The sequence below is a fragment of the Erinaceus europaeus genome, chromosome 10, assembly GCF_950295315.1.
Source record: "Erinaceus europaeus chromosome 10, mEriEur2.1, whole genome shotgun sequence".
Lineage (NCBI taxonomy): Eukaryota > Metazoa > Chordata > Mammalia > Eulipotyphla > Erinaceidae > Erinaceus > Erinaceus europaeus.
The window spans coordinates 116,700,061-116,726,226 of record NC_080171.1 but is presented as its reverse complement, the minus strand read 5'-3'; the positions used below and the strand labels follow the sequence as shown (position 1 = coordinate 116,726,226).

General features: G+C 41.3%; 1 protein-coding gene across 2 annotated transcripts in view; it reads left to right on the top strand.

The window, feature by feature from the left end:
- Positions 1–26,166, top strand: part of GNAL (G protein subunit alpha L) — a 155,648-nt gene that overhangs the window by 93,514 nt on the left and 35,968 nt on the right. For both annotated transcript variants that reach the window (XM_060200660.1, XM_007517169.3), the window contains exon 5: positions 13,180–13,277. In XM_060200660.1, the coding sequence (XP_060056643.1) occupies positions 13,180–13,277 (98 nt within the window). The remainder of the gene's footprint in view (positions 1–13,179; positions 13,278–26,166) is intronic.

The following is a 26,166-nucleotide window of genomic DNA, read 5'->3' as shown; positions in this document are numbered from 1 at the left end:
AAGAAGCGTATTCCAATAGAGTTTCCTCTAACACAGTTTGTTAAGTGGGTAGACACGTGTCTTCAACAGCAAACAGCTAAAATCTGCTTGTAATACTCATTCTTTGGTTCATGTCACATGAACTGGGGGGCAACTTAGAAGCCACAGGACATCACAGCAGTGCTTATTGCCCTTTTTAATGAATAAACTAGATGGAAATCAGTTTCTTTCTTTCTTTCTTTTTTAGTTTGACTTTTTCTTTATTGAGGGATTAACGTTTTACAGTCAATAGTAAATACAATAGCTTGTACATGCGTAACATTTCCCAGTGGAAATCAGCTTCTTGGTGGTAAAATAAAGTAGGATCCATTGGAACTGAACAGAACCTTTTCCTCCTACCTAGTTAATTCTGTTCTTTATGCCTTAAATGTATGTGTTCCTCAGAGCTAAGTTTGTCGTGAAAACCCGTATTCAGTTCTGCAAAGATGTATGTACTTATATTCCCAACACGCCTCAATAGGACGGCCTTGTCACCTTCATCACACTCAGAAATACATATTTCAATTTTAACCAATAGGCGTTCAACGCTTAGAGTCAGATATGGATTCTGAGTCATAAGGTAAAAGCTCTTCAGTACTTTGCCATGTATTAAACAAGCATACCCTTCTAACAACATCTCTAGAAATTGCACCTTAGACTAATGAGCCCCCAGACCCCACGCCTGTTTCCCCAGGCACAGAAGCAGTCCTCTCCTCTGAGACTGTGCTTCTGCAGCCTGACAGCATGGTGAGTTCTTTGCTATGAGTACTGCTGCACAGCCTCACGTTAAATGCCTTGTGACATCTCTGAATTGCTGTGTCTTGAATATTCTGTTATTTTTACAAAGAGAATGACTTCATGTATGACTGGGTCAACCAACCATTCCAGCCGATGGCAGCCTTCAGTATATTATCAGCTGACATCATCTTTGCGACTCTTGAACATGTTTTGGTTTTATTTTAAGTGTTCTGGTAATCGCGTCTGGAAATGGCGTGGTGTGTCAGCTCGCCAGTGTTTCCTTCTTACCAGAAACATATTTCTATGTGCCTTCTTTGCTCTCTTTGCTTCTCTTCCCTGTCCCGGTCTTCTCCTTCTCTCTTCATTTGCAGCTGTCTTTATCTCCCCATGTTTGTGTTCTTCCTATATTTTTCTACTTACTTAAAAACCATGAAACTAAAGCGTCATTGCTGACATTAATTTTGCCTTACTCCAGACCTTCCACCTTCTGCACCTCCTAATGATCCTGGGTCCATACTCCCAGAGGGATAAAGAATAGGGAAGCTTCCAATGGAGGGGATGGGACACCGAACTCTGGTGGTGAGACCTGTATGAAAGTGTACCCCTCTTATCCTACAATCTTGTCAGTCACTATTAAATCAATTTTAAAGATTGATTTACTTATTAATTTGAGCCCAATGTCATGATTAGCAGCCTGATCAGTGTTACACATACTTATCTCTATGTATTTATTTCAGTTGTAAATATGATAAGTAGGTAGGTGGATGAGTAAATATGGATATAAGTAAATAAATATAGATAGGTACACATATGGATGGATGGATGGATGGATGGATGGATGGATGGATAGATAGGTGGATGGATGGAATGACAATCAGCAAGTATCCAATGAAAGCCTGTAGTAAGGGAAATTGAGGATCATGTGGGAATAAAAGTAAAAAAAAAAAAAAAAGAGGGAATACTGAACATGGGGTAAAGCTTATCATCCATGAAGCTCATAGGTTGTAATTAATCATCTAAGAAATAATAGAATCTTGAGTCAGGTGATGGCATACCTGGTAGAGTGCACATGTTACAATGCACAAGGACCCGGGTTCAAGCCCCCGAGTTCAAGCCCCCGGTCCCCACCCACAGAGGGAAAGCTTTGCAAGTGGTGAAGCAGGGCTGCAGGTGTCTCTGTCTCTCTCCCTCTCTATCACCCCCTTCCCTCTTGATTTCTGGCTGTTTCTATCCAATCAATAAATAAAGATAATTTAAAAAGAAAGAAAAGTACCTTGATGGATACTCACAGTTGGGGTGGTTAATAAGTGAGAGAAGGCAATTTGTTGTCATTAAATAATAGTATTTGGTGAGAGGAAAGGCATAAGGAAAGAAGCTAATGGAAGGAAAGAAAACTCTACACGTCCCAGAGGTAGTGCACGTCAGAGAGTTACCTTTCTTTCTTTTCATTCAATAGGACAGAGAGAAATTGAGAGTGGGGTAGGGAGAGAAAGACACCTGCACATCTGCTTCACAGCTTATAAAGCATTCCCCCTGCATGTGGGAGGGGGGATTCGAACCAGGGTCCTTGCACCTACCCTTGTACATAGTACTGTGTGCACTTAACCAGGTGCGCCACTGCCTGTTCCCCGAGCAGGCAAGTTACTATGCACAAGGGGCCAGGTTCAGGCCTCTGGTCCCCACCTGCAGGGGGTGGGGGTCAACATGATCATGAAGCAGTCCTGCAGGTGCCTTTCTTTCTCTTTCTCTCTCTACTTCCCCCCTTCTTTCTCAACTGCTGTCTCTATTAAGGAAAGGAAAGGATGTTAGGCAGGTTGGCTGGCTCTGCCTGGGTAGTGTATTCCCCAGGCCAGGGACTCAGGCAGAACTTGTTCTTTGGCAGAAGACATAGCCATGGTTGAAGACTTTCAGGACACACAGGGCACTGTCCTGCTATCAGTCATGACAGGGGTCACCACTTTGGCTGATCTGCTCCATGCAAGGCCAGGTTCTTACATTAAATGATTTATCCTCAGCTCTTGCCTGTCATTAAAGAGGAAACTTTTACATGTACAACTCAGTAGATTCTCAATTACATGAATTATTTATGACTTTCTAAATATAATGATTTTCTTGGACTCGAAAAAAAAAAGTCACATTTGAAATTATCCATGGAACAGAATCAGGGCAAATATGCCTTTGAACTTTAAAATACAAAACCCACTTGTAGAAACAAACTAGGTTCCCATTAATTTAGAGTTGCTAAAGCAATTGATGTGTACATTCAACTCACTTAGAATAAATTTTTGGTGTGGAGGTGAACACAGGTGATAAAGTAGGCTGGCAAAGAGGCATTCTTGGAATAGTTGACTCACCCACGCTCTAATCAAACAGATATTTATTGAGCTCTTAGTGTGGGTCAAGGACTGTTTTGAATGTTCAATACACACCAGAATGCAAAACAGGATACTTGTCCTTGTGGGCCTTACCTTCTAGCAGCCAAACAGAATCAATAGAACACAATTAACCAGTTAAAGAATATTTGAGAAATGCCCAGCACTAGAGAGAAAAGAACATTTAGGGTAGGCTATGGGATGTGGGGGTGGAGGAGGAAGAGAATACAGCCTTACAGAAGCTGGTCAGAGACAGTCTTACAGAAAAGAGAGACCTGAAGGAGGCAAGGCAGTGAACTAAAAAGGATTGGGAAAAGCAGTGCAGGCAGAGAGGTGGGAAATGCTAGGTCCTTCTCTATGTGGGGAACACAAAGAAACTAGCGTTGCTGCGTCCATGAGCAAGGTTGTGAATGACAGCATGATGCAAACGCAAGAACGGAGAGAAACATCAAGGAAATGGGGATCTTGCTGGTCACTGTAGGGACTCTGAGTGAGTGGAGACCCTTAAGCAGTTTTTGGCACAGGAGTGACATGAACTGACCTATGCTGTAAATATATCTTCCATCATTCCTACCTGTAGTTTCAGAAGGTAGAAGAAGAGAGAACAGTTAGCAAGTAATCTAGGTCAGAGATATTGGGGGGGGTGGGGGGGGTCAGGCCAAGTAGGTTTTTTTGTGTGTGTGAGCCTCCAGGGTTATTGCTGAGGCTCGGTGCCTGCACTACAAATTCACTGCTCCTGGGAGCTATTTTTTCCCATCTGTTGCCCTTGTTTATTGTTGTTGTTGTTTTTATTATTGCTGTCGTTGTTGGATAGGACAGAGAGAAATCAAGGCAGGGGAAGACAGAGAGAGGAAAGACCTGCAGACTTGCTTCACAGCTTGTGAAGCCACCCTGCAGGTGGGGAGCCGGGGGCTCAAACCGGGATTCTTACCCCCCCACTTGGGTTAGCCCTTGGAAACCAGAATTCTTTCTTCTTTATGAATTTCCCTTGTATAAGTGAAATTTGTCAGTGTTTGTCCTTTTGTGTCTGATTTACTTCATTTAGTGTCTTCAAACACCATCCATGTTATAGCGTGTGTATGAATTTCCTTCCTTCTGGGGCTTAATCACACCGTATTTAGTCTGTCTATTCATCCATGGATGGGTATTGGATTCCCTCTTGATTTCTAGTTACCTCTGTTCCAATCAATCAATCAATCAATCAATCAATAGATATAATTAAAAAGTTAACTGTTTTGCCCAAGTTGTAGTATAATTAAACTTGTGTTTTCAAAGAATCACTGGCTAGTGAACTGTAGAGATGATGGTGTGAAAGGGGTAGGATCAAGCCAGTTGAAAGTCAGCAACAGCCACTGTAAGTCCTGGATGCGAATTTTAATCAGGCACATAGCAACAGAGAATAAGAAATGTGTTTGGGTATATTCTGAAAGTACAGGTAAGAGAATTTCCTTGAGAACAAGAGTACAGTATTTAAAGAAGGGAGGCCGAGGCCAGCTGTTTTAGGATGTTGCTAATAAGCCGGTTAGTACAAGGACTAGGAATTGACCACTGAATACAACCACCTAGAGGTCATAATTCTAACCATGACCTGTAGCAAAAATCCCTCACTTCCTGGCTGACCTGATCTCCTTTGTTCTTCTTCTTGTTGTTGTTTGCTCTTGGTGATATTTTTTCTGAGTGAACCAATCAATGACATGCCTTGTTAGTTAATTCCACAGTGATGTTTGAGCATCCACTTGGTCCAAAAGAAAATAACTAGCTCTGTCTTTTTTCATTATCAGCGGCATAGTGTGACTCAGTGGCATCTCATAATACTGTCCGTTGAGTAGTGGAACAAAGGAATGGGAAGAGGAAAAGAATTGCTGACTGCCAGACTATCTCTTGAGATGTTATGTGTTTGGCATTGTTGTGAATTCCCAGAATGTCAAGCCTATGTTCAGATTTAAAGCTGAAATACATTCTAAAGCAAATGAGAGTGACCATTATGTAGTATCTGTCGGTATCCAACTTCATTAAGATAAGTTGGAATTTAATAGCTGTTAGATGATTAAATTAATTAGGCATGTTGATTCATCGATGCCAACTAGTAATTCTTATCAAATAATTCCATGTATTTCTCTTGGGAAAGCCAAGAGGTTCACTCCTAGGCATACTCTCAATGGAATTAAAACATATGCACACAAAATTTCTATCCAGTTTTTCACACCAACTTGGCTTCTTTTTTTTTATTCTATCTGTCTTATTTAATAATAACCCCAAAGTGCCAACAACCCAAACAATGTCTCAGTAAACAAATGTGGTAGAGTAGTCCAGGAGGTGGCACAGTGGATAAAGCGTTAGACTCTCAAGCATGACGGCCTGATCTCCAGCAGCACATAGACCAGGGTGATATCTGGTTCTTTCTCTTTCTCTTCCTATCTATCTAATAAGTAAATAAATTATTTAAAAAAAAAACAAATGTGTTAGATCTATATTATATACTGGACAATTATTCAGGAATGAAAACGCTGATATATGTTATCGCAGAGATGAACCCTGAAGGTATGCTAAGTGAAAGAAGCTAGACACAAAAGACTACATAATGTGTGATCCAACTTATGTGAAATGTTCAGGAATAGGCAAATCATAGAGACAGGAAGTGGGTTAGTGACTGTCTGAGGCTGAAGAATAAGGAATCACTGCTAGATTTATTAGATGACTAATAGATGTACTTGGGGAGTGATGAAATTTTTACACTAATTTTTTCCCAAAGATATGTACGTATAACTCTATAGTCATCAATCGGAAGAGAGCAAATCCACTTCAATAGGCACTTGCTTTATATCTATCCTTGTTCGTAAAAGACTGCCTTCTTTATCCATTTTGTTTCTCAACACATAAAACTCAAAGACTCCAGAGTGACTAAGAAGACCAAGAATAATACTTTCAAGTGTTACATAATTCAAGCATGATGTTTTAAGATCCTTTGTCAGATAACTTGATAGAACCTTGTCTAGAAGTAAAGACTAAAGTCGTGATTCTTTGAATCTCTGATCTCTAATGAAAACACCTAATTATTTTATTTCTGTTCCCACACAAATAAGTTTCTCTTCTAAGTCTTTTTGGCATGCTCCAAAAGCACAATTTTCTCATAGAATTAGGATTTTACAGAACCTTAGTTATAAGAGTGGGAGTATTGTGAAGAGGGGATCAAAAGCAAAAAAAAAAAAAAAAACAAACCTAATTTTGTAGAAAAAAAAATACTTGAGAGAAATTATGGTGATATATATTTAAGTTATGGGTAATTGATCTGATTACTAAATTTTTTTACTGGTTATACTTGTTTTGTGAGATTATAATTTGGAAATAACGTAGACTATCCAAACAAATCTTACTGTATCTTAAAAAATAATAATAAAGTGTGAGAACAGAAAAGTCCAGGTAACAGCCACAATGAACAGAAAATCTTTAGTTGTCCTATACTTTGGAACCACAGGGGATTTTTATTCTGATGCAGGCCTCAGGGGTCAAGCTTTCGGGAGAAGAAAAAGAGAGAAATCATTTGGCTCTATGGGCAACCATTTCTTTACACAGCAATTCAAACAATAACTGAAAGTTACTACTGTACTATTAATAATGGAAGTTAACAGCCTCACATGATTCAAGGGCAAGTACTGAAGTCAGTTGTATTTCTATGTATTTATACTGAAAATAAACCTAAATGATATTTGAAAAACATGAACACTCAGAAAATCACTCATAAAAAGGTTAATAAGCTATATAAAAATCTCCGTTCACTGTGAACTACAAAACATTGAGAGAATTTAAGACATAAATAGACATGCTTTGTTTGGATCAGAAAACTGTTAGAAGACTCATTACTCAGAGAGAAATTTTCCCCTAAGAGAAGCAGTACACGCAGTGCAGTCCCAGCCACCTTCTTACATGATTTTTTTTAATTTATTTAAGAAAGGATAAATTAACAAAACCATAGGGTAGGAGGGGTACAACTCCACACAGTTCCCACCACCCAATCTCCATATCCCACCCCCTCCCCTGATAGCTTTCCCATTCTCTATTCCTCTGGGAGCATGGACCCAGGGTCATTGTGGGTTGCAGAAGGTGGAAGGTCTGGCTTCTGTAATTGCTTCCCCGCTGAACATGGGTGTTGACTGGTCAGTCCATACTCCCAGCCTGTCTCTCTCTTTCCCTAGTAGGGTGGGTCTCTGGGGAAGCAGAGCTCCAGGACACGTTGGTGGGGTCTTCAGTCCAGGGAAGCCTGGCCAGCATCCTGATGGCATCTGGAACCTGGTGACTGAAAAGAGAATTAACATACAAAGCCAAACAAATTGTTGAGCAATCATGGACCCAAAGGTTGGAATAGTGGAGAGGAAGTGTTAGGGAGATACTTACTGCAAACTCTAGTGTACTTCTGCTTACATGATTTTTTTAATCAAGATTGAAAGTGAATTAAGCATTGGACATGGAAACTCCTAAGACCCCAGAGGAACCAAAATGATGTCAGAAAAAAATGAAGTTGGAGGACATGGCACTACTTAAATTTATTTTTTATTACTGATTTAATACTGATGTGGGAATGTGATGCTTCCTGTTCTGTTCTCTTTTCTCAAGACTGCTTTGGCGACTCTAGGTATTTTCAGGTACCAGATGAATGTTTGTAGCTTTTGTTCTATTCTCTTGAAAAAAAAATTTTTTTGAGTGGTATCTTGATGGGGATTGCATGCAATTTTATATGGCTCTGGATAATATATTCATTTTGATGATGTTAATTCTTTCAATCCATGAACATGGAATATCTTTCCAGCTCTTTGTGTCTTTTTCTATTTCCTTGAATAATGATTCACATTTTTCAGTATAAAAATCTTTCCCTTCTTTTAGATTTATTCCTAAATATTGTACTTTTTTTTTGATGCTATAGTGAATGGGACTGATTTCTGGATTTCTTCTTCTTCTGACTTAGTGTTTGCATAGAGGAATGCCACTGAGGAAGTCGGGCGGTAGCACAGCACGTTAAGTGCAGGTGGCCCAAAGCATATGGACCGGCGTGGGGATCCTGGTTCGAGCCCCCGGCTCCCCACCTGTAGGGGAGTCGCTTCACAGGCGGTGAAGCAGGTCTGCAGGTGTCTGTCTTTCTCTCCCCCTCTGTCTTCCCCTCCTCTCTCCATTTCTCTCTGTCCTATCCAACAACAAACGACAATAATAACTATAACAATAAAACAACAAGGGCAACAGAAGGGGATAAATAAATAAATAAATAAATGTCTTTATTTTAAAAAGGGAATGCCACTGACTTTTGGATGTTAATTTTGTAGCCTGACACCTTCCTATATTGCCTGATAATTTCTAAAAGCTTCATGCTGGATTCTTTAGCTTATTCTGTGTATACTATCATGTCATCTGCAAATAGGGAGAGTTTGACTTCTTCTCTTCAAATATGTACCCCTTTAATTCCTTGCTCCTGCCTGACTGCTATGGCAAGAACTTCCAACACTATGTTGAATAGTAATGGTGATAGTGGACAGCCCTGTCTAGTACCTGATCTGAGGGGAAATGCTTCCAGTTTTTCACCATTGAGTATGATGTTGGCTGTAGGTTTGCCATATATGGACTCTATTATCTTGAGGAATTCTCCATCTATTCCCATTTTTATAGTGTTTTGATCATGAAGGGATGTTGTAGTTTGTCAAAGGCTCTCTCTACATCTATTGATATAATCATGTGGTTTTTGATGGTTTACTGAAGTGGTAGATCATACTGATTGATTTATGTATATTGAACCATCCTTGCCTCCCTGAGGTAAATCCCACTTGGTCTTGATATACAATCTTTTTATTATCCTGCTGTATTCAGTTAGCTAGGGTTTTGTTTAGTATTTTAGCATCTATGTTCATCAGAGATGTTGGTCTATAGTATTCCTTTTTGTGGTGTGTGTCTGTCTGCTTTTGGTATCAGATGGTGTTAGCATCATAGAAAGTGGAAGGAGTTTCCCTGTGTCTTTCATACTTTGGAAAAGCTTTAAAAGTATAGGTATTAAAATAAATAAATAAATATTAGGTCTTCCTTGAAGGTTGATCCCAGACATATATTGTTGGAAAGGTTCTTGATAACTGAATTTCTTTGACTGTGATTGGCCTGTTCATGTTTTCTAGTTCCTCTTGGTTCAATTTTTTGAAGTTATATGTTTCTAGGAACTCTCCATTTCTTCCAGGTTCTCTAGCTTGGTGTCATATAGTTGTTTATAGAAGCCTCGCATGCTACTTTGTATTTCTGTGATGTCTTCTCTGCTATCTCCGCTTTCATTTACAGTCCTATTTAGTTGAGTTTACTCCCCCCCTTTTTCTTTATGAATCTGGCAAAGGTTAGTCAATTTCAGCTTACCGTTTTGAAGAACCAGCACTTGATTTCATTGGTTTTTTGTATGGCTCTTTTATTTTCAATGTTATTTATTTCTGCCTTAATTTTAATTATTTCACTTCTTCTGCTTGCTTTAGAATACCTTTGTTCTTCTAAATCGTTAAGGTGTATAGTCAGGTTTTTTGTTTGAGTTTTGTTCTTATTTAAAGTAAATAAAATATCTAAAAGGGAGAAGAAGAATTGAAACACATGAACTTGTATAAAGGTTACACACACACAGAGTCAACCCTTATCTATGACCATGGGACATGGCATGCACAGGACTTGGCTCTAAAGGAAGCTGTTCTAAAATGTGATTGTGTTTGGTGTTTGCATGGCTATGTAAATGAGTGAATCTATGAAAATGTATACTTCAAAAAGTCGTTAAAATAATTTTAAGAATAATTCCAGTAGACAGTCCAAGAAGAAAAAACAGGTGAGTGTGGTCTATATTGTGAATCCGTTGTAGACCTTAGTGGTTTCCCAGGTTTAAGGAACTACTATTGACCAGCAAATGGGGAGCTGAACTAAAAACATTCTGTATATTATTTTTCTTTTTACTCATTTATTTATTTTTCTATTTTGTTTTATTTGTTTGCTTATTTAATTATTTACTTATGATAGGACAGAGAGAAATTGAGAGGGGAGGGGAAGATAGAGAAGGAGAGAGAGAGAGTGCTAGACTCCTGCAGACCTGCTTCACCACTTGTGAAGCGAACCCCCCCCACACTGGTGGGGAGCCTGTGGCTCGAACTGGGATCCTTGCGTTGGTCCTTGAGCTTCATACTATGTGTGCTTAACCCGCTGCACCACTGCCTGGGCCCCTTTACTTATTTATTTTAATAGAGCTCTTTTTTTCTGATGAAGGAGAGATACAGAGAGAGAGAAGAGACAGCAGTCGCTTCTCAGCTTTGTCTTATGGTGGTGCTAGGGACTGAACCTAGGACCTTTGGTGCCTCAGGCATGAGAGTCTTTTGCATAACCAGTATGCTGTTTCCCCATCCCTAAAAGCATACTTTTTCATAAAGACTTGACTACTTCCAGTCAAAGGAGCTTGAAACAGTATGGAGTAAGCACAATTGCTTTTATTTTGTCATCTGTAAAATGGGAATTGAATCATCTACATGATAAGGTCTTTTAAAACTCAAAATGAGAGGGGCCAGGTGGTGGCACACCTAGTTGAGTACACATGCTACAATGTACAAGAACCTGGATTCGAGACCCCAGCCCCCACCTGCACAGGGACAGCTTTATGAGTGGTGAAGCAAAGCTGCGGGTGTCGCTCTTTCTCTCTCCCTCTCTGTATCCCCCCTGCCCTCTCAATTTCTGGCTGTCTCTAGCCAATCAATAAAGATAATTTAAATTTTTAAAAAACTCAAAATGAGCCTAAATAAGACTGTAAGCCTATCACCTGGAGGGATAGGAGCAAAATACCTCACCTGGACAGTGTGCTGTTGCACCATGTGTGTGATCCAGGTTTGAGCCCAGCCCCTGCCTCACTGAATGAAGCTTTAGTGCTGTGGTCTCTTTTATTCTCTCCACCTCTCCTCTCTATCTCTATCCCAAAGAAAATTATAGATAGATAGATAGATAGATAGATAGATAGATAGATAGATAGATATCCTGGAACCTATTAGGCTCCCAGTAAACCCAAGCTGTGACTTTATTTGTATTTGGTTATTTGAAATTATTGTTCATAATCATGAACATTACCCCCCCCCATGTCAGGAAAGCTATGTTCTTGGTGACTTCTTGCTACTTGTAATTAAGCTATTTTATTTTTAACATAATTTCTGGGGGGAAAATTCTAAATAGAATTACAAGCAAACTGTATTAAATTAGATGTGAGGATGGACAGAGTTTATAGATAACAAAATCATAGTGTTGCCAGGCAGACCCCACACTGACTTTCAACGTATTATCCACAAGACATCTGGGGAAAAAAATAGACAGAACTTATTAGATTATTTTGTAATACAAGGGATAAAAATCAGTAGGTGTACATTTAATAAATCAGACTGGAAAAAATTCAGCTTAAAAAATTAAAGTGGCTATTAACCTGAAACTGTTTCTAAGGACCATTTGATTACCAGGTAGATATTACTATGTTCCCATAAAAGTTATAGTAAGGGGGCTGGGCGGTAGTGTAGCGGGTTAAGCACACATGGCACAAGCACATTGACTGGCACAGGGATCTGGGTTCGAGCCCCCAGCTCCTTACCTGCAGGAGGTTCGCTTCACAAGCAGTGAAGCAGGTCTGCAGGTGTCTTTCTCTCCCCCTAGCTGTCTTCCCTTCCTCTCGATTTCTCTCTGTCCTGTCCAACAACAACAGCAATAACAATAATAACAATTGAGCTAGGGAGAACTCAATCTAGAAGAAAATAAGCATCTTACTATTCATGAAGCCCTGGGTTCAAGGCCCAGCACCATCTGGGAGCACCATGACCAGCCGGGGTGCTCTATAAATAGTGGAGAGGTACATGGTGTCTTCTCTCTCTCTCTCTCTCAATCTTTCTTTTCTTGTTCTCTAATATAAAGTAGTAAATTACTTTCCCAACAAGTGTACTTTTAAATGTTTCTTTCTTGTGTACCTAATGTTTCTAAGCCACATTGAACTCATTTGCTCAACCACAAATATTCATAATCATGGCTCAGATAGAAAATGAATGAACAGATGGCAGGAAAAGGACTTGCTGTTGTATTGTGGTCGGCGTAACTGTACTAGTTAAGTTACTAAGTACTGTGGTCTTTAAGATTATGCTTTGAGGGGTTCAGGTGGTAGTGCAGCGGGTTAAGCGCATGTGGTGCAAAGCGCAAGGACCAGCGTAGGGATCCTGGTTCGAGCCCCCGGCTCCCCACCTGCAGGGGAGTCACTTCACAGGCGGTGAAGCAGGTCTGTGGGTGTCTGTCTTTCTCTCCCCCTCTCTGTCTTCCCCTCCTCTCTCAATTTCTCTCTATCCTATCCAACAACAAACGACATCAACAACAATAATGACCACAGCAAGGCTACAACAAGGGCAACAAAAGGGGGGAGGAAGGCCTCCAGGAGTAGTGGATTGATGGTGCAAGCACTGAGCCCCAGCAATAACCCTGGAGGCAAAGAAAAAGATTATGCTTTGAGTTGCATTTATAGTTATATAGTTACCATATATAAATAATATGCTATATAAATATATAAATAAATTATTATATATAAACAAATATATATGTTTATATATAGATATATAATTCAAATATATCAATCATTTCCATTAGAGGTTTCACTTGGGGGAACTTTCTGCAATGAAAAGAATTCCTGACAAGTAGATTTGAGGGATGAGAATAGAGATGTATGCAGTTTTTCTTGTACTGGGAAAGATCTCTGTGTTTCAGTATGTGTAAAACAAGACTTCTCTCAGGGGGAGATAGCATAATGGTGATGCAAAGAGACACTCATGCCTGAGGTGCCAAAGTTGCAGGTTCAATCCCCTGCACCACCACCATAAGCCAGAGCTGAGCAGTGCTCTGAGAAAAAAACTAATTCATTCGACTTCTCAAAGACAGCAATTCACAGGCTACCTACAGATATTGGGGGTGGAGGGAGACAGTTTCTTTTTACTTTTAACTTGTTGAAGGGCGGTAGCCAATGTCTCTTATTTGTCATGTTCTCAATTTTTAGGAATTCTTCGATCATGTGAAGAAACTTTGGGATGATGAAGGCGTGAAGGCATGCTTTGAGAGGTCAAATGAATACCAGCTCATAGACTGTGCACAGTAGTAAGTACCTTCTGGAGCATGCCGGTCCTCTTTAAAGACAGGATGGCATCCCCAATCCTGCCCCCACCTACACAACTGAAGTTTCTTAAGTGCCAGTGACCCCGAATGTCTCTCTATAGAAATCATTTTAAAATGAGGCATGCTTACTAGATGGAAAAATTGAAAAGCCAATACGAAAATAAGTGTTTTAGGGAGAAAAACAAGCTGTTGTTTACATTTTATCCTGGTCATCATGTTTAGTTCTATCTTGCTTTGTTATGCTCTGCTCTCTTTAGAGTTATAGGCATATTCGTGTCACTCTCTTAAGTGGACAGTCAAGTGAGAGGAGACAGAGTGTATCAGGTTAGGTGGTGGCCGTGGAAGTGAGCACTGAGAGCCAAAGTGACAGAGATGGGTGGTCTTTCTAGGATGACCAAAAAAAAAAAAAGTGGGTGAGACCTTGATGAGGATTGTATTCAATTTTTATATGGCTCTCGGTAGTATATTTACTTTGATGATCTTAATTCTTCCAACCCATGAACATGGAATATCTTTCCACTTCTTTGTGTCTTCTTCTATTTCCTTGAATAGTGACCCATGGTTTTCAGTATACAAGTCTTTCACTTCCTTGGTTATGTTTATCCCTAGATATTTTATTGTTTCTGTTGCTATTGTAAAAGGAATTGGTTTCTGGATTTCTTCTTTTTATCTTTTTGTAGTTTTTTTTTTCTTCTTCTTCTCCTTCTGACTTAGTGTTTGCATAGAGGAATGCCACTAACTTTTGGATGTTAATTTTGTAGCCTGACACCTTCCTATATTGCCTGATAATTTCTAAAAGCTTCCTGCTGGATTCTTTAGCTTTTCCTGTGTATACTACCATGTCATCTGCAAATAGGGAGAGTTTGACTTCTTCTCTTCCAATCTGTATCCCTTTAATTCCTTGCTCCTGCCTGATTGCTATGGCAAGAACTTCCAACACTATGTTGAATAGTAATGGTGATAGTGGGCAGCCCTGTCTGGTACCTGATCTGAGGGGAAATGCTTCCAGTTTTTCACCAATGAGTATGATGTTGGTTGTAGGTTTGCCATATATGGACTCCATTATCTTGAGGAATTTTCCATCTATTCCCATTTCTTGTAGTGTATTGATCATGAAGGGATGTTAGATTTTTTTTTCAAAGGATTTCTTGGCACTATTGATATAAACATGTGGTTTTTGGTCTTGCTTTTATTGATGTGGTGGATCACATTGATTGACATATGTATATTAAACCAACCTTGCATCCCAGGGATAAACTCCACTTGGTCATGATGAACAAGCTTTTTAATAGACTGCTGCATCTGGTTGGCTAGAATTTTGTTCAGTACTTTAGCATCTATGTTCATCAGAGATATTGATCTGTAGTTTTCTCTTTTTTGTTGTATCCCTGTGTGTTTTGGGTATCAGAGTGATGTTGGCTTCATAGAAGCTGGAAGGGAGTATTCCTGTGTCTTCAGTCATTTGGAAGAGTTTTTAAAGTAGAGTTATTAACTCTTCCTTGAAGGTTTTGTAAAATTCATTTCTAAAACCATCTGGTCCAAGACTTTTATTCCTGGGATGGTTCTTGATAACTGTTTCAATCTCTTTGGCTGTGATGACCCTGTTCACATTTTCTAGTTCCTCCTTGTTTAATTTTCGAAGTTTGTATGTATCTACGAACTCATCCGTTTCATCCAGGTTCTCTAGCTGGGTGGTATTAGTTGTCAATAACTAAAATTTCTTTTGGTTAGAGCCTTTATATAAAAGTTTTCGTTCTTGGGGCCAGGTGGTGGGGCACCTGGTTAAGCACACACATTACAGTGCACAAGGACCCAAGTTCAAGCCCCTGGTCCCCACCTGCAGGGGAAAAGCTTTGCGAGTGGTGAAGCAGAGCTGCAGGTTTCTCTCTGTATCTCCCCCTCTACCCCCCGTCCCCTTCTCAATTTCTCTCTGTCTCTGTCCAATAATAAATAAAATTAAAATATTTTTTAAAAAGAAAAAAAACATTAAAAATAAATTTTAAAATAAAAGCTTTCATTCTCTACCATGCTTAACAGTTCCTTGACGTGTTACCCTGACTCTCTGGGGCATTTATATTTCTCCAACCCTTTGCACACCTTGTTGTGAATTTCATGTCCTTCACTGTATTGATTTCACCCCACAGTGACATCTTTAGGTGCATTGGAGCCAAGCTGGCATAGACTTGACTGTGAGAGTGGGGGAAAGAGCTTAGCAGAGAGCTCCAGGAGGAACACCTTAGCCCAGAGGTGTCTCTTTCTTTCTTATTCACATGGCAGTTTTTTGGGGTGTGTGTGTGTGTGTGTGTGTGTGTGTGTGTTTTCTTTTCACCAGAGTACTGCTCAGCTGTGGCTAAAGAGGTTGAACATAGAACCTCTGGTGCCTAAGGCAGAAAAATTAGTTGCATAAGCCCCTGGCTTTTTCTCTAACATGACATTTCACAGTCTTGTAAAACCCACTACAGAATTCCGTGTTAAATCACTGTATTTTAGAGATGGGAACTTTATATTGCTACTAAGAACTTATAAACTAGAATTCCTGGTGTAATACTAAAAGCCATATATGCATGCATTTAAAGCTGATATGGGATGTGTATTTTGTCACCCTTTCCTGGCATTTCTTGAATAGAAAATGTTAGGTTTGTGTAACAGCAAAGTGTTAGAGTTACAAGGCATAAAATAAGTCGTATAGTTGGGAGAGCGGATAAAGAGTTTAGTCAAGGAGGTTAAAAGCAGCGGACTCTCCACAGCCAGTTGGGGGCCTAGAGTGGAGACCTACACCCCAGGGTAGGTTGGGGGCATTGATTTTATTTTTTATTTTAATCCATATTTTTATTTTTTATTAATTTATCTATAAGATAAAAAATATCACAAGACCACAGGATAAGAGGGGTACAGTTATACACAGTTCCCACCACAGGAGTTCCATATCCCAACCCCTCCCTTGAAAGCTTTCCTATTCTTTATCCCTCTGGGAGTATGGACCCAGGATCATTATGGGGAGCAGAAGTTAGAAGGTCTGGTTCTGTAATTGCTTCTCCGATGAACATGGGCGTTGGCAGGTGGATCCATACTCTCAGCCTGTCCCTATCTTTCCCTAGTGGGACAGGGCTCTGGGGAGGTGGGGGTCCAGGTTACCTTGGTGAGGTCCTCTGTCTGGGGAAGTCAGGTTGGCATCATGGTAGTATCTGCAACTTAGTGGCTGAAAAAGCGTTAAGATATAAAGCAGGACAAATTGTATAATAATCAGGAACCTAAAGGCAAGAATATAGCAGATGAGTTTTGGGATCTCCATTTTGGGAAAAGCTAGTAGGTCTGTTTTAGGTATATTCCAGAGGGTCCATGACTTTACTAATTTACTGACAGCTAACATGCAGGTGGTCCTAAGGCATTCATTGTCTGAGGAGATGGTGTCAGAGTTGGAAAAAGGACTAGAAAGCTGGATCAGGGCAGAGAGTAGCTCCCAAATATGGGAAAGGTGTGTAAGTATCATTTTATGGTGTTCTGTTTTGTTTTGTTTTGTTTTAGGTCTTTCTGTTGTGGGAGGTGGTGGTATAGGTTCAGGAATTGTTTGCTTTCAGCCTGGAGGTCCCTGTAAGATGATATTGTCCCGAGTTTTATGACCCAAATTCCAGTTGAGAATGACCTGGGTGTAGGTTTTCTTCTGATTCTGTTGCAGGCCTTTGATATAGGTGGGGGGTAGATTCTCATGTTGGCGAAAACTTTATTTACTCTTTCTGTTTTCAGCGAGATAAACTCTTCTCATGAGATTAGGGAGTCAGGTCTCTGCATATTTCCTTCACGAGTAAATTGGGGAACTCCACAGTGCTGTTAAATAAATGTTAGGTAATATTTTTTTCTTCCGGGAGTCGGGCGGTAGCGCAACAGGTTAAGTGCACGTGGCGCAAAGTGCAAAGATCCCGGTTCAAGCCCTCGGCTCCCCACCTGCAGGGGAGTCGCTTCACAGGCGGTGAAGCAGGTCTGCAGGTGTCTTTCTCTCGCCCTCTCTGTCTTCCCCTCCTCTCTCCATTTCTCTCAGTCCTATCTAACAGCGATGACATCAATAACAATAATAACTACAGCAACAGTAAAAAACAAGAGCAACAAAAGGGAAAATAAATGAATATAAAAAAAATTTAAAGATAACTTATTCCTACCATCACCACAGTGGTAGAACTAATGATTTATTTTAAGTAGGATGTGAAAATGTAATTCTTTGAAAAAGAAGCAGTACTATGAGCTTTGGCAGCAAGCAGTTAGGAGTCAGATCTCAGTCAGCTCTGCCACTTCTTCTTCTAGCATTTGCCCTTCTTCCTTAGCCAGTCAACAGCATCAGGTTGAGCCTGATGTAAAGTTTTGAGACCTCCTTTGAATCTGGAGGGGTGGCAGTCGTTGACTATGTGGGTCATAGTCTGTCTGGAGCCGCAGGGGCAGTTCGGGTCGTCTCTGGCTCCCCAGCGATGGAACATAGCGGCGCACCGGCCATGGCCTGTTCCATAGCGATTGAGGAGGGCCCAATCATAACGTGCTAGGTCAAAGCCGGGTTAAGCTCTGCCACTGACCATCGTGTAAGCATTTAGGAAAATTAGTGGGAAAGACTGTGGAACCCACCCTTACTCAGAATTAAATAAGTAGATATCCACAGTCTTGGGGACAGTGTTGGGCACATAGAAAGCCCTAGAAAAACTTGGGGGTTTTGTTTGTTTGGTTGGTTGGTTGGTTGTTTTGTTTGTTTGTTTATGTTTGTTTTACCTAAATAGAAACTGACACCCAGAGAGGTAAACTGGGCACTAAGTTTACAGTCTCCCAATAATGGTCAGGACAACAGACAACATTTTAGTTCTGTCCTTGAATATTATGAAGAGCCACAGATTTAAAAAAAAAAAAAAACCTTTATCAGTGAGACTCTAAGGCATGAGATCAAGACACACACTCCCACACAGGATTACCAGAAAGAAGCCACGAAAGGGTTATACTTTCTGAACTCACTGTAGCAGGATCACAGGGACCAGTGCTCTCTCTAAACCTTACCACCTCAGCTTATTATAATGAGTAACTTCTCAAAATGTGCTACCTCTTAACACGTGAGAGTCAAGTTAAGCCAGTAAACTGTCTCTTAATAGTTTTTTTTTCCTCAACACTCTGGTTTTAAGAAGGAAGGGAGCTGTGAGACATGGTGAAGGATTTCAAGAACCAGTACGATTTGTCAGACCAAGATATGACCACTGACAATTGGTTTAGATTGCTAAGTAAGATGAAAGAGCTATTTTCACCTCCCAACATCATCATCCCCTTACTAAAGAAAGAGCCTTTCACTGTCACATCAGAAAAGTGACCAGATCTCAGAAGAAAGTACTAGGACCATAAATACTCATGCTACCTTGTTCATCCTACCAGATAATGAATTCCTCAGGGATTGTATATTATTTAATCTTTTTTAAATAATTTATTCAATATATTTTAATGAGAGAGATAGATACCAAGAGAAGGAGGCAGAGAGAAAGACCAGAGCACTGCTGAGTTCTGGCTTATGGTAGGTAGTGCAAGGGACTTTGGAGCCTCCAGTCTGAAAGTCGATTTGCATAACCATGCTATCTCCCCCGCCCATTTTATTCAGTCTTTAATGGCCAGCTCTCCGGTAAGTGACCTTGCAGAAAACCAGTGCTGCATAAGTGCAGTTCAAACCAAAAGAATGAGCAAGACAAGAACTCCGTATTCCACACGGCCCCGACAAGAGAGGCCCTTCCCCTTGAAAACCGCAGTCTTGCCCCCCGATTTACATTCTTTGGCCCCCTCCTCTTTCTCCTTACACATGTGTTTTAACAGATTTTTTTTTCCACTCTTCTGACTGGCTTTGGGGGAAATTTGACTTGCATTTGGAAGTGAATAGAAGCCATTCTGTTACTTAGCCAGGTAACAGTAGTGCTTTGTACCTTGCCTGTTATGATGAAGGGAGCAACTTTTAAGAAAAGTTTCTTCCATGGCTGAAATTTTAGGAATGAAGCATACATGGGAATATTTTGGGAGAGAATTACTGCTCAGTGATGGTGAAATTCTGAGAGGGCCTCGACAGGCAGAGCTGCCAGAGATGAACCTAGGAACAGTCTCACAGTTCCTTAAAAGCTAAAACACAGAGGTATCTAGCCATTGCATTCTAGGCATATCTCTAAGATGATTCAAAGCAGATTTCCATACAAAACCTCATAGAAAAAAAATGTTCATAGCAGCATTGTCCACAGAGCCAAAAAGACACAGAACCTAAGTGTCTATCAAATGATCAGAAGATAAAGAAAATGTGATACATCACACAATGGATTATTATGTGGCAATGAGAAAGAATGGCAGGGGGCCAGGCGGTGGCACACCCAGTTGAGCACACACTTTACCATGAGCAAAGACCCCAGTTCAAACCCCCCCACACCCACTTGCAAGGCGGAAGCTTCACAAGCAGTGCAGTAAGTCTGTGATATCTTCTCTTTGTCTTTTGCTCTCTATCCCCCTCTCCCAAGGAAAGAGAAAGGAAGGAAAGGAGGGAGGAAGGAGAAAGGGAAAGAGAAAGAAAATTTAAAAAAAGGAAACATGGCTATTGGGGAAGGGGGGATTCATGATGCCAGTACTGAGCCCAGCAGTAACTCTGGTGGAAATGAAGAATGAAGCCTGGAGACATGCTACAACATGCATGAGCCGTGGAAATCTTACGCTAAGTCTACTCCAAAATACTGTGTTGTGTGAATTTATGAATATGAAATGCCCAGCATCAGCAACTTCATAGAGACAGAAAGAAACTAATAGGTGGTCAGGGATTTGGAAGAGGGACATTTAAGTGGCTGTAAATAGGTAAAGTTTCTTTTCAGACAAGTGGAATACTTTGGAATTGGATAGTAGATCTGGTTGCACAATTATGTTTTTAAAAATCACAAATATGTTTAAAAAATCACTGAATCTGTGGTCCGGGAGGTGGCCAGTGGATAAAGCATTGGACTCTCAAGCATGAGGTCTTGAGTTCAATCCCCGGAAGCACATGTACCAGAGTGATATCTGGTTCTTTCTCTCTCTCCTCCTATCTTTCTCATGAATAAACAAATAAAATCTTTTTTAAAAAAATCACTGAATCTTCCACACATATTTCCAGATGGTGAATTTTACGCTGTTTAACACATGTGAATTATATATTATCTTTATTAAAAAATTACAATGGTAGAGAAGGAAATGAGGTGGAAAAAGCAATGGGAGAACTGTGGGCAGAACTGACCAGGTGAGGAGTCTTGATTGAGACTCTTGTGAAAGCAGAAATTATTTCTTGTGGAACTGGGGTCCCCTTCTCAGCCACAGATTAAAAGTCTAAGAGTGAATTGAAAAGCCTGTTTCGTCACACTCAGCCAGTCACAAACACAAGCCACCACACCAACTATACTCCCCACAGCCACCCACATACGTGTGCATGGGAACTCACTGTGCTATACAAATAAAAACGTCAGGATGGATGTCTGCTACCGGGTGTACAAAGCATGGCAACGGGGGGACCAGATGGTGACGCAGCACAGAGTATGAAGCGTAAGGACCCTGGTTCAAGCCCCCAGATCCTCACCTGCAGGGGTGTCACTTCACAAGCAGTGAAGCAGGTGTGCAGGTGTCTGTCTTTCTCTCCCCCTCTCTATCTTTCCCCTCCTCTCTCCATTTCTCTCTTGTTGTATGCTTTACATTGGGTTGTTCTAGTTCTCCCCCCCCCAAGAGAATTGGATCAGTCCAGTTAGTTTCGCGGCCCGCTTGGCCCCGCCCTGGGAGCCCCGAGAGAGGGTTCCAGAGTTACAGAATAAGAGAGAGTGCTGGCGCCGCTGCCATGGGGAAAGAGGCAGCAGAGTTCTGTTTGGTGATTAGTTTGGTTTAGTTTATGAATCGTTGTTCCTGAATAAAGAAATACAGCTTCCCTGCCCAGCTTTATGTCTCTGGTCGTCTCTGTTACCCGCCCGTGAAGCTAGCCCAGCCAGCTAGAGCCTACGAAATTTTAACAACACTCTCTGTCCTAAAAAAAAATGGCTGCAGGAGCAGTGGATTCATAGTGCAGGCACCAAGCCCCAGCAATAACCCTGGAGGGAAAAACAAACTGATTGAGTCTCCTTTAGGGAAGGGTTTTTGTCCTGGTGCCTCTAAAAGCCACTGGTGATTGGTCCAGAGTCTCCCTAGGAACTAGCTCTCTCCCTCTTTTTTTTTTTTTAATTTATTAGATAGAGACAGAGAGAAATTGAGAGGAAAGAGGGAGGGAGAGAGAGAGAAACAGAGAGATGCCTGTAGCCCTGCTTCACCTCTCATGAAGCTTCCCACCTACAGATGGGGATCAGGGGCAAGAACCCAGGTCCTTTCATACTGTGATGTGTGCGACTAACCAGGTGTGCCAGGAACTAGCGCTCTATCCATGCTGCCTACACTTCCTCCTTGCCGCACCTGTGTGCTCCTGATGCCTCCTGCAGTCCTGAGTGGCATGTCCATTCTGAACCTGCAGAATGAGTCCCATAGGAGTAGCTGTTACTAACCACCACCAGGCAGCCTTCTCCCCTTCCAGCTTTGGCCCCAGCCCCAGACCACATCCTTACTTCCCAACAGAAGCTGCAGTGGGCCGGCCGGAAGCGCACGGCTCAAGGAGTTATCATGGCTGAGCTTTCCATATTGTACTTTTGGCAAAAGTGAGTGTCGTTGACGCTTTAAGCAAGCTGTGAAAGGATTAGAGAACTACATATATACAGAATCTTCAGTTCCCACTGTGAAAATTTTTAAAAAAAAAAAAGAAAAAGTCTACTTGCATTATCCCTTAAAATGCATTTCCTGTAAGTCCTAATAATAAGTGATTATGTAGCCATGGAAACAGCTATTCTGGGAGAAAGAAAATCAGAGAAAATTGGATCTTTAGAATAGGTTTACAAAAGTCAGACTTGTCTTAATGTAACTTGAAATGATAATAGCGCAAATGCAAGTCCTTACGCTTTGTATCAAGTGTTTACATGACAAGGCCCTTGAGGAGCACATCCATTTGAGTCATTAGTTTCATAGTCCTGTCAGAGAGGGAGGTCCACTATCCCAGAAAAGTGCAAGAGCAGCGAGAAAGTGACTTGCTGCTGTATTCCTCATCCCCTGCTACCTTTGCCACCGTTTACCCTTCTTGTTCTCTCTGGCTCTGATTTGGTTCTCTGGCTCTTAGGTCCTTGAATCTAAGCTTTCAGCAAATCTGGGCATTATGGGGAATAAATGAAACATTCCCCTTGAAGCTGGTTTTCTGCAAGTCATTTTAAAATAAGAGATGATAGGGCTGGGGGATGACACACCTGGAAGAACACATGTTACCTTGCTCAAGGGCCAGGGTTCAAGCCTGGGTGGGAGGGTGCAGGGGTGGGGGACACTTCACAAGTGCTGCAGGTGTCTTTCCTTCTCTGCTTCGTTCTCCCACTCTATTTCTCTGTCTTTCACGCTCTATCAAAAAAGAAAAAGAAAAATGGCCACAGGGAAGTGTCAGTTGAGTCATGCAGATGACAAACCCCTGATGGCAGAAAGAAAAAAAAAAAAAAGGGAAAAAGAGTGCACGCGCAGATAGCATAATAGTTATGAAAAAGACTCTCATGCCCGAGGCTCCAAAATCCCAGGTTCAATCCCAGCACCACCATAAACCACCATAAATGATCAGTGCTACGGTAGAGAGAGAAAGAGAGACTGACTATAATTTAAAATATGCATGTTACTGTGTACTGTTCAGTTCATTAAATATGTGATCAGTTACTGGGGTGCACATGCATTTTATTCTTTTTTATTCATTTTATTTTTATTTTATTTATTCGTTTTTTTGCCTCCAGGGTTATTGCTGGGGCTTGGTGCCTGTAACTATGAATCCACTGCTCCTGGAGGCTATTTTTCCCTTTTGTTGCCTTTGTTGTTTATTGTTGTGGTGGTTATTATTATTATTGTTATTGCTGTCATCATTGTTGGATAGGACAGAGAGAAATCGAGAGAGAGAGAGGACAGAAGGAGAGGGCGAGAGAAAGAGAGACACCTGCACACCTGTTTCACCACCTGTGAAGCGACTCCCTTGCAGGTGGGGAGCCAGGGGCTCAAACCGGGGTCCTTATGCCAGTCCTTGCACTTTGCACCATGTGCACTTAACTTGCTGTGCTGGCCCCCTATTTTATTTATTCTTAACGAGAATATCAGTACACTGTTCAGCACTGACAGAAAGTAGTGACCACGATTGAACATGTACTCTCTGGAGTTGGCATACTAGTTGGTGCTCTGATAGGCTGAGATCCACTCCGGCCCTTGAACTTTATTTCTAGCCAAATTTATTTACAGGCTTTTTTATTTTCCTAGATCTGCTGAAGTAGAAATGCTCCTGGCTATGGACTGTACAGTCATTATTTCAGATGTGAAGAGTAATGTAGTGGAATAGTAGGTAGACCAGATGCCTTAGTCAGCCATTCCCTGGTTACTCACTTCTGTGCTCACTTAGAACCCTTGCCTTGGGGCTGGGTGGTGGTGTACTTGGTTAGAAGCACAAGAATCCAGGTTTGAGCCTCCAGTCCCCACCTACAGTAGGGGGAGCAAGGCTGCCGATGTTCCTCTTCTTTATCTCCCCCTTCCCTCTCAATTTCTGGCTGTCTCTGTCCAATAAATAAAGATTGAAAAAAAATTAAGGAGGTAGACAGCATAATGGTTACACACACACACAAAAAAAAAGACTCATGCCTGAGGCTCCGAAGTCCCAGATTCAGTCCCTTGTACCACCATAAGCCAGGCCTGATGTGCTGTCTGGTAAAATAAATAAATAAATTTTTTTTTAAAAAAAATTACAGAAAGAATCTCTTGCTTGAAAAGAAATTTTTGAGAAAGCTCAATGTTTCTGTGTGAGTAGAAAACTTCTATTTCTCCTTCTGTGTGTCCCTCCTTCACTCTCACAATCACATATGCAATGACTTCTAACGAGTATTTCGGGGGAAAGAGGATGCCCCAAACCAAACAATTCTTAGTGACACCAGCTGAGTGTCTGACAATTTCAGTCAGTTCTGACACTGTCTTCCTTGAAGAGAATGTCAGGTCCCACAGGTTAAGTAAGAGCTGAGACCCACCACACTGGCCCCCACCTCAGATGTCAGCTGCAAACATTAGGTTACCAGGCAGAATCTAGAGTGTGGATATTCCAGCGTTTCCTGAATACATAATCATGTCGAGTCTGCTGTGTGCCCGAGACTCTTCAGTATAAAATCAGGTGGAAGAGGTGGCAGGACGGCTCACGTGGAGAGTGCACTTGTCTGTCAGTCACAACCCAAGATTGAGCCGGGCCCCCAGCACATGAAGGAAGCTTCCATGCTGTGATGTTTGTCTCTCTGTCTCTTTATCTCTGTCTTTGTCTTTGTATATTGAAACGTCAGCCAGAAATGGGGAAGCCCTGGTGACAACCAATAAACAAAGAACTAAAAAAAAGGAGAGGGAGAGCCAAAGTGACACATGTAAAAAGTGAACAGAAGGGCTGGGGAGACGCGTAATAGTTGTGCAAAGAGACTTTCATACCTGAGGCTTCAAGGTCCCAGGTTGAATCGCCAGACTGCCATAAGCCAGAGCTGAGCAGTGCACTGATCTCGCTCCCCTCTTTCTGTATCTCTCATTAAAATAAATAAAATATTAAAAAGAGGGACCCAGCAGTAGTGCAGCAGGTGAAGCATAGTGTGAAGCACAAGGACTCTCATTTGAGCCTCCGGCTCCCACCAGCGGGGGGTCGCTTCACAAGCGGTGAAGCAGGTCTGCAGGTATCTATCTATCTTTCTCTTGCCCTCTTTGTCTTCCCCTCCTTTCTCAATTTCTCTTTGTCTTGTCCAACAACAATGACAGCAATAACAACAGTAATAATAACAACGTAAAACTACAAGGGCAACAAAAGAAAGGAAAAAAAAGGCCTCCAGGAGCAGTGGATTCGTAGTGCAGGCACCGAGCCCCAGCCATAACCCTGGAGGCAAATATCTATAAAAGAAAAGTGAACAGAAGTCTACAGAAAAAAATGACATAGCAGCACAAGTTGTCACACTGAAAATTCTCTTAAGTGTTTTGCTAAACTCTTTAAAACACTTCCAATGAAAGCAGGGAATTCGAATTGCAAACCACTACGCACTACAATAAGTAAGTAATGTAACTGCAGAACCAGATGCGCACTTCTTAGCTCCAAACCTGCCGCTCTCAGGATGTGGCCACCCTGTGCATGAGGACTTCTCCAGCCCAGGGGACACTGGTGTCACACGTTCTCAACATGGCCATTGATACAGCTGCACAACTCCGAATAGACACAAACTCCAATGGAACACTTGAAACACATTTTAAATTGTGGCCTGTCACAACCAGATTGTTAGATTTTTTTTTAACTATCTATTTTCTTTTTTTAGTATTTTTATTTTACTTATTTATTCTGGATAGAGACTAAGAGAATTTGATAGGGGAGGGGAATAGAGAGGGAAAGACAGAGAGACACCTGCAGACCTGCTTCACCACCTGTGAAGCGACTCCCCTGCAGGTGGGGAGCCGGGGGCTCGAACCGGGATCCTTACGCTGGGCCTTGTGCTTTGCGCCACCTGCGCTTAACCTGCTGCTCTGCCGCCGACTCCCAATTGTTAGATTTTAATGTGGACACCTCAGTGACATTGATTTGGGGGTTGCTTATCATTTTGAATCTGCCTAATTTCTGAATCTTTTCACTTAATAAAAAGAAGAAAAAGAAGAAGAGGAGGAGGAGAGGGGAAGAAGAAGGAAAAGGAGAAAAAGAGTCTATTTAAAAGTGGTGGCTGCTCCTGATGCTATAAAGTCCATTGTCTCTTCTGTGTTTGATTTCAGTTCTTGACCACATAGGTAC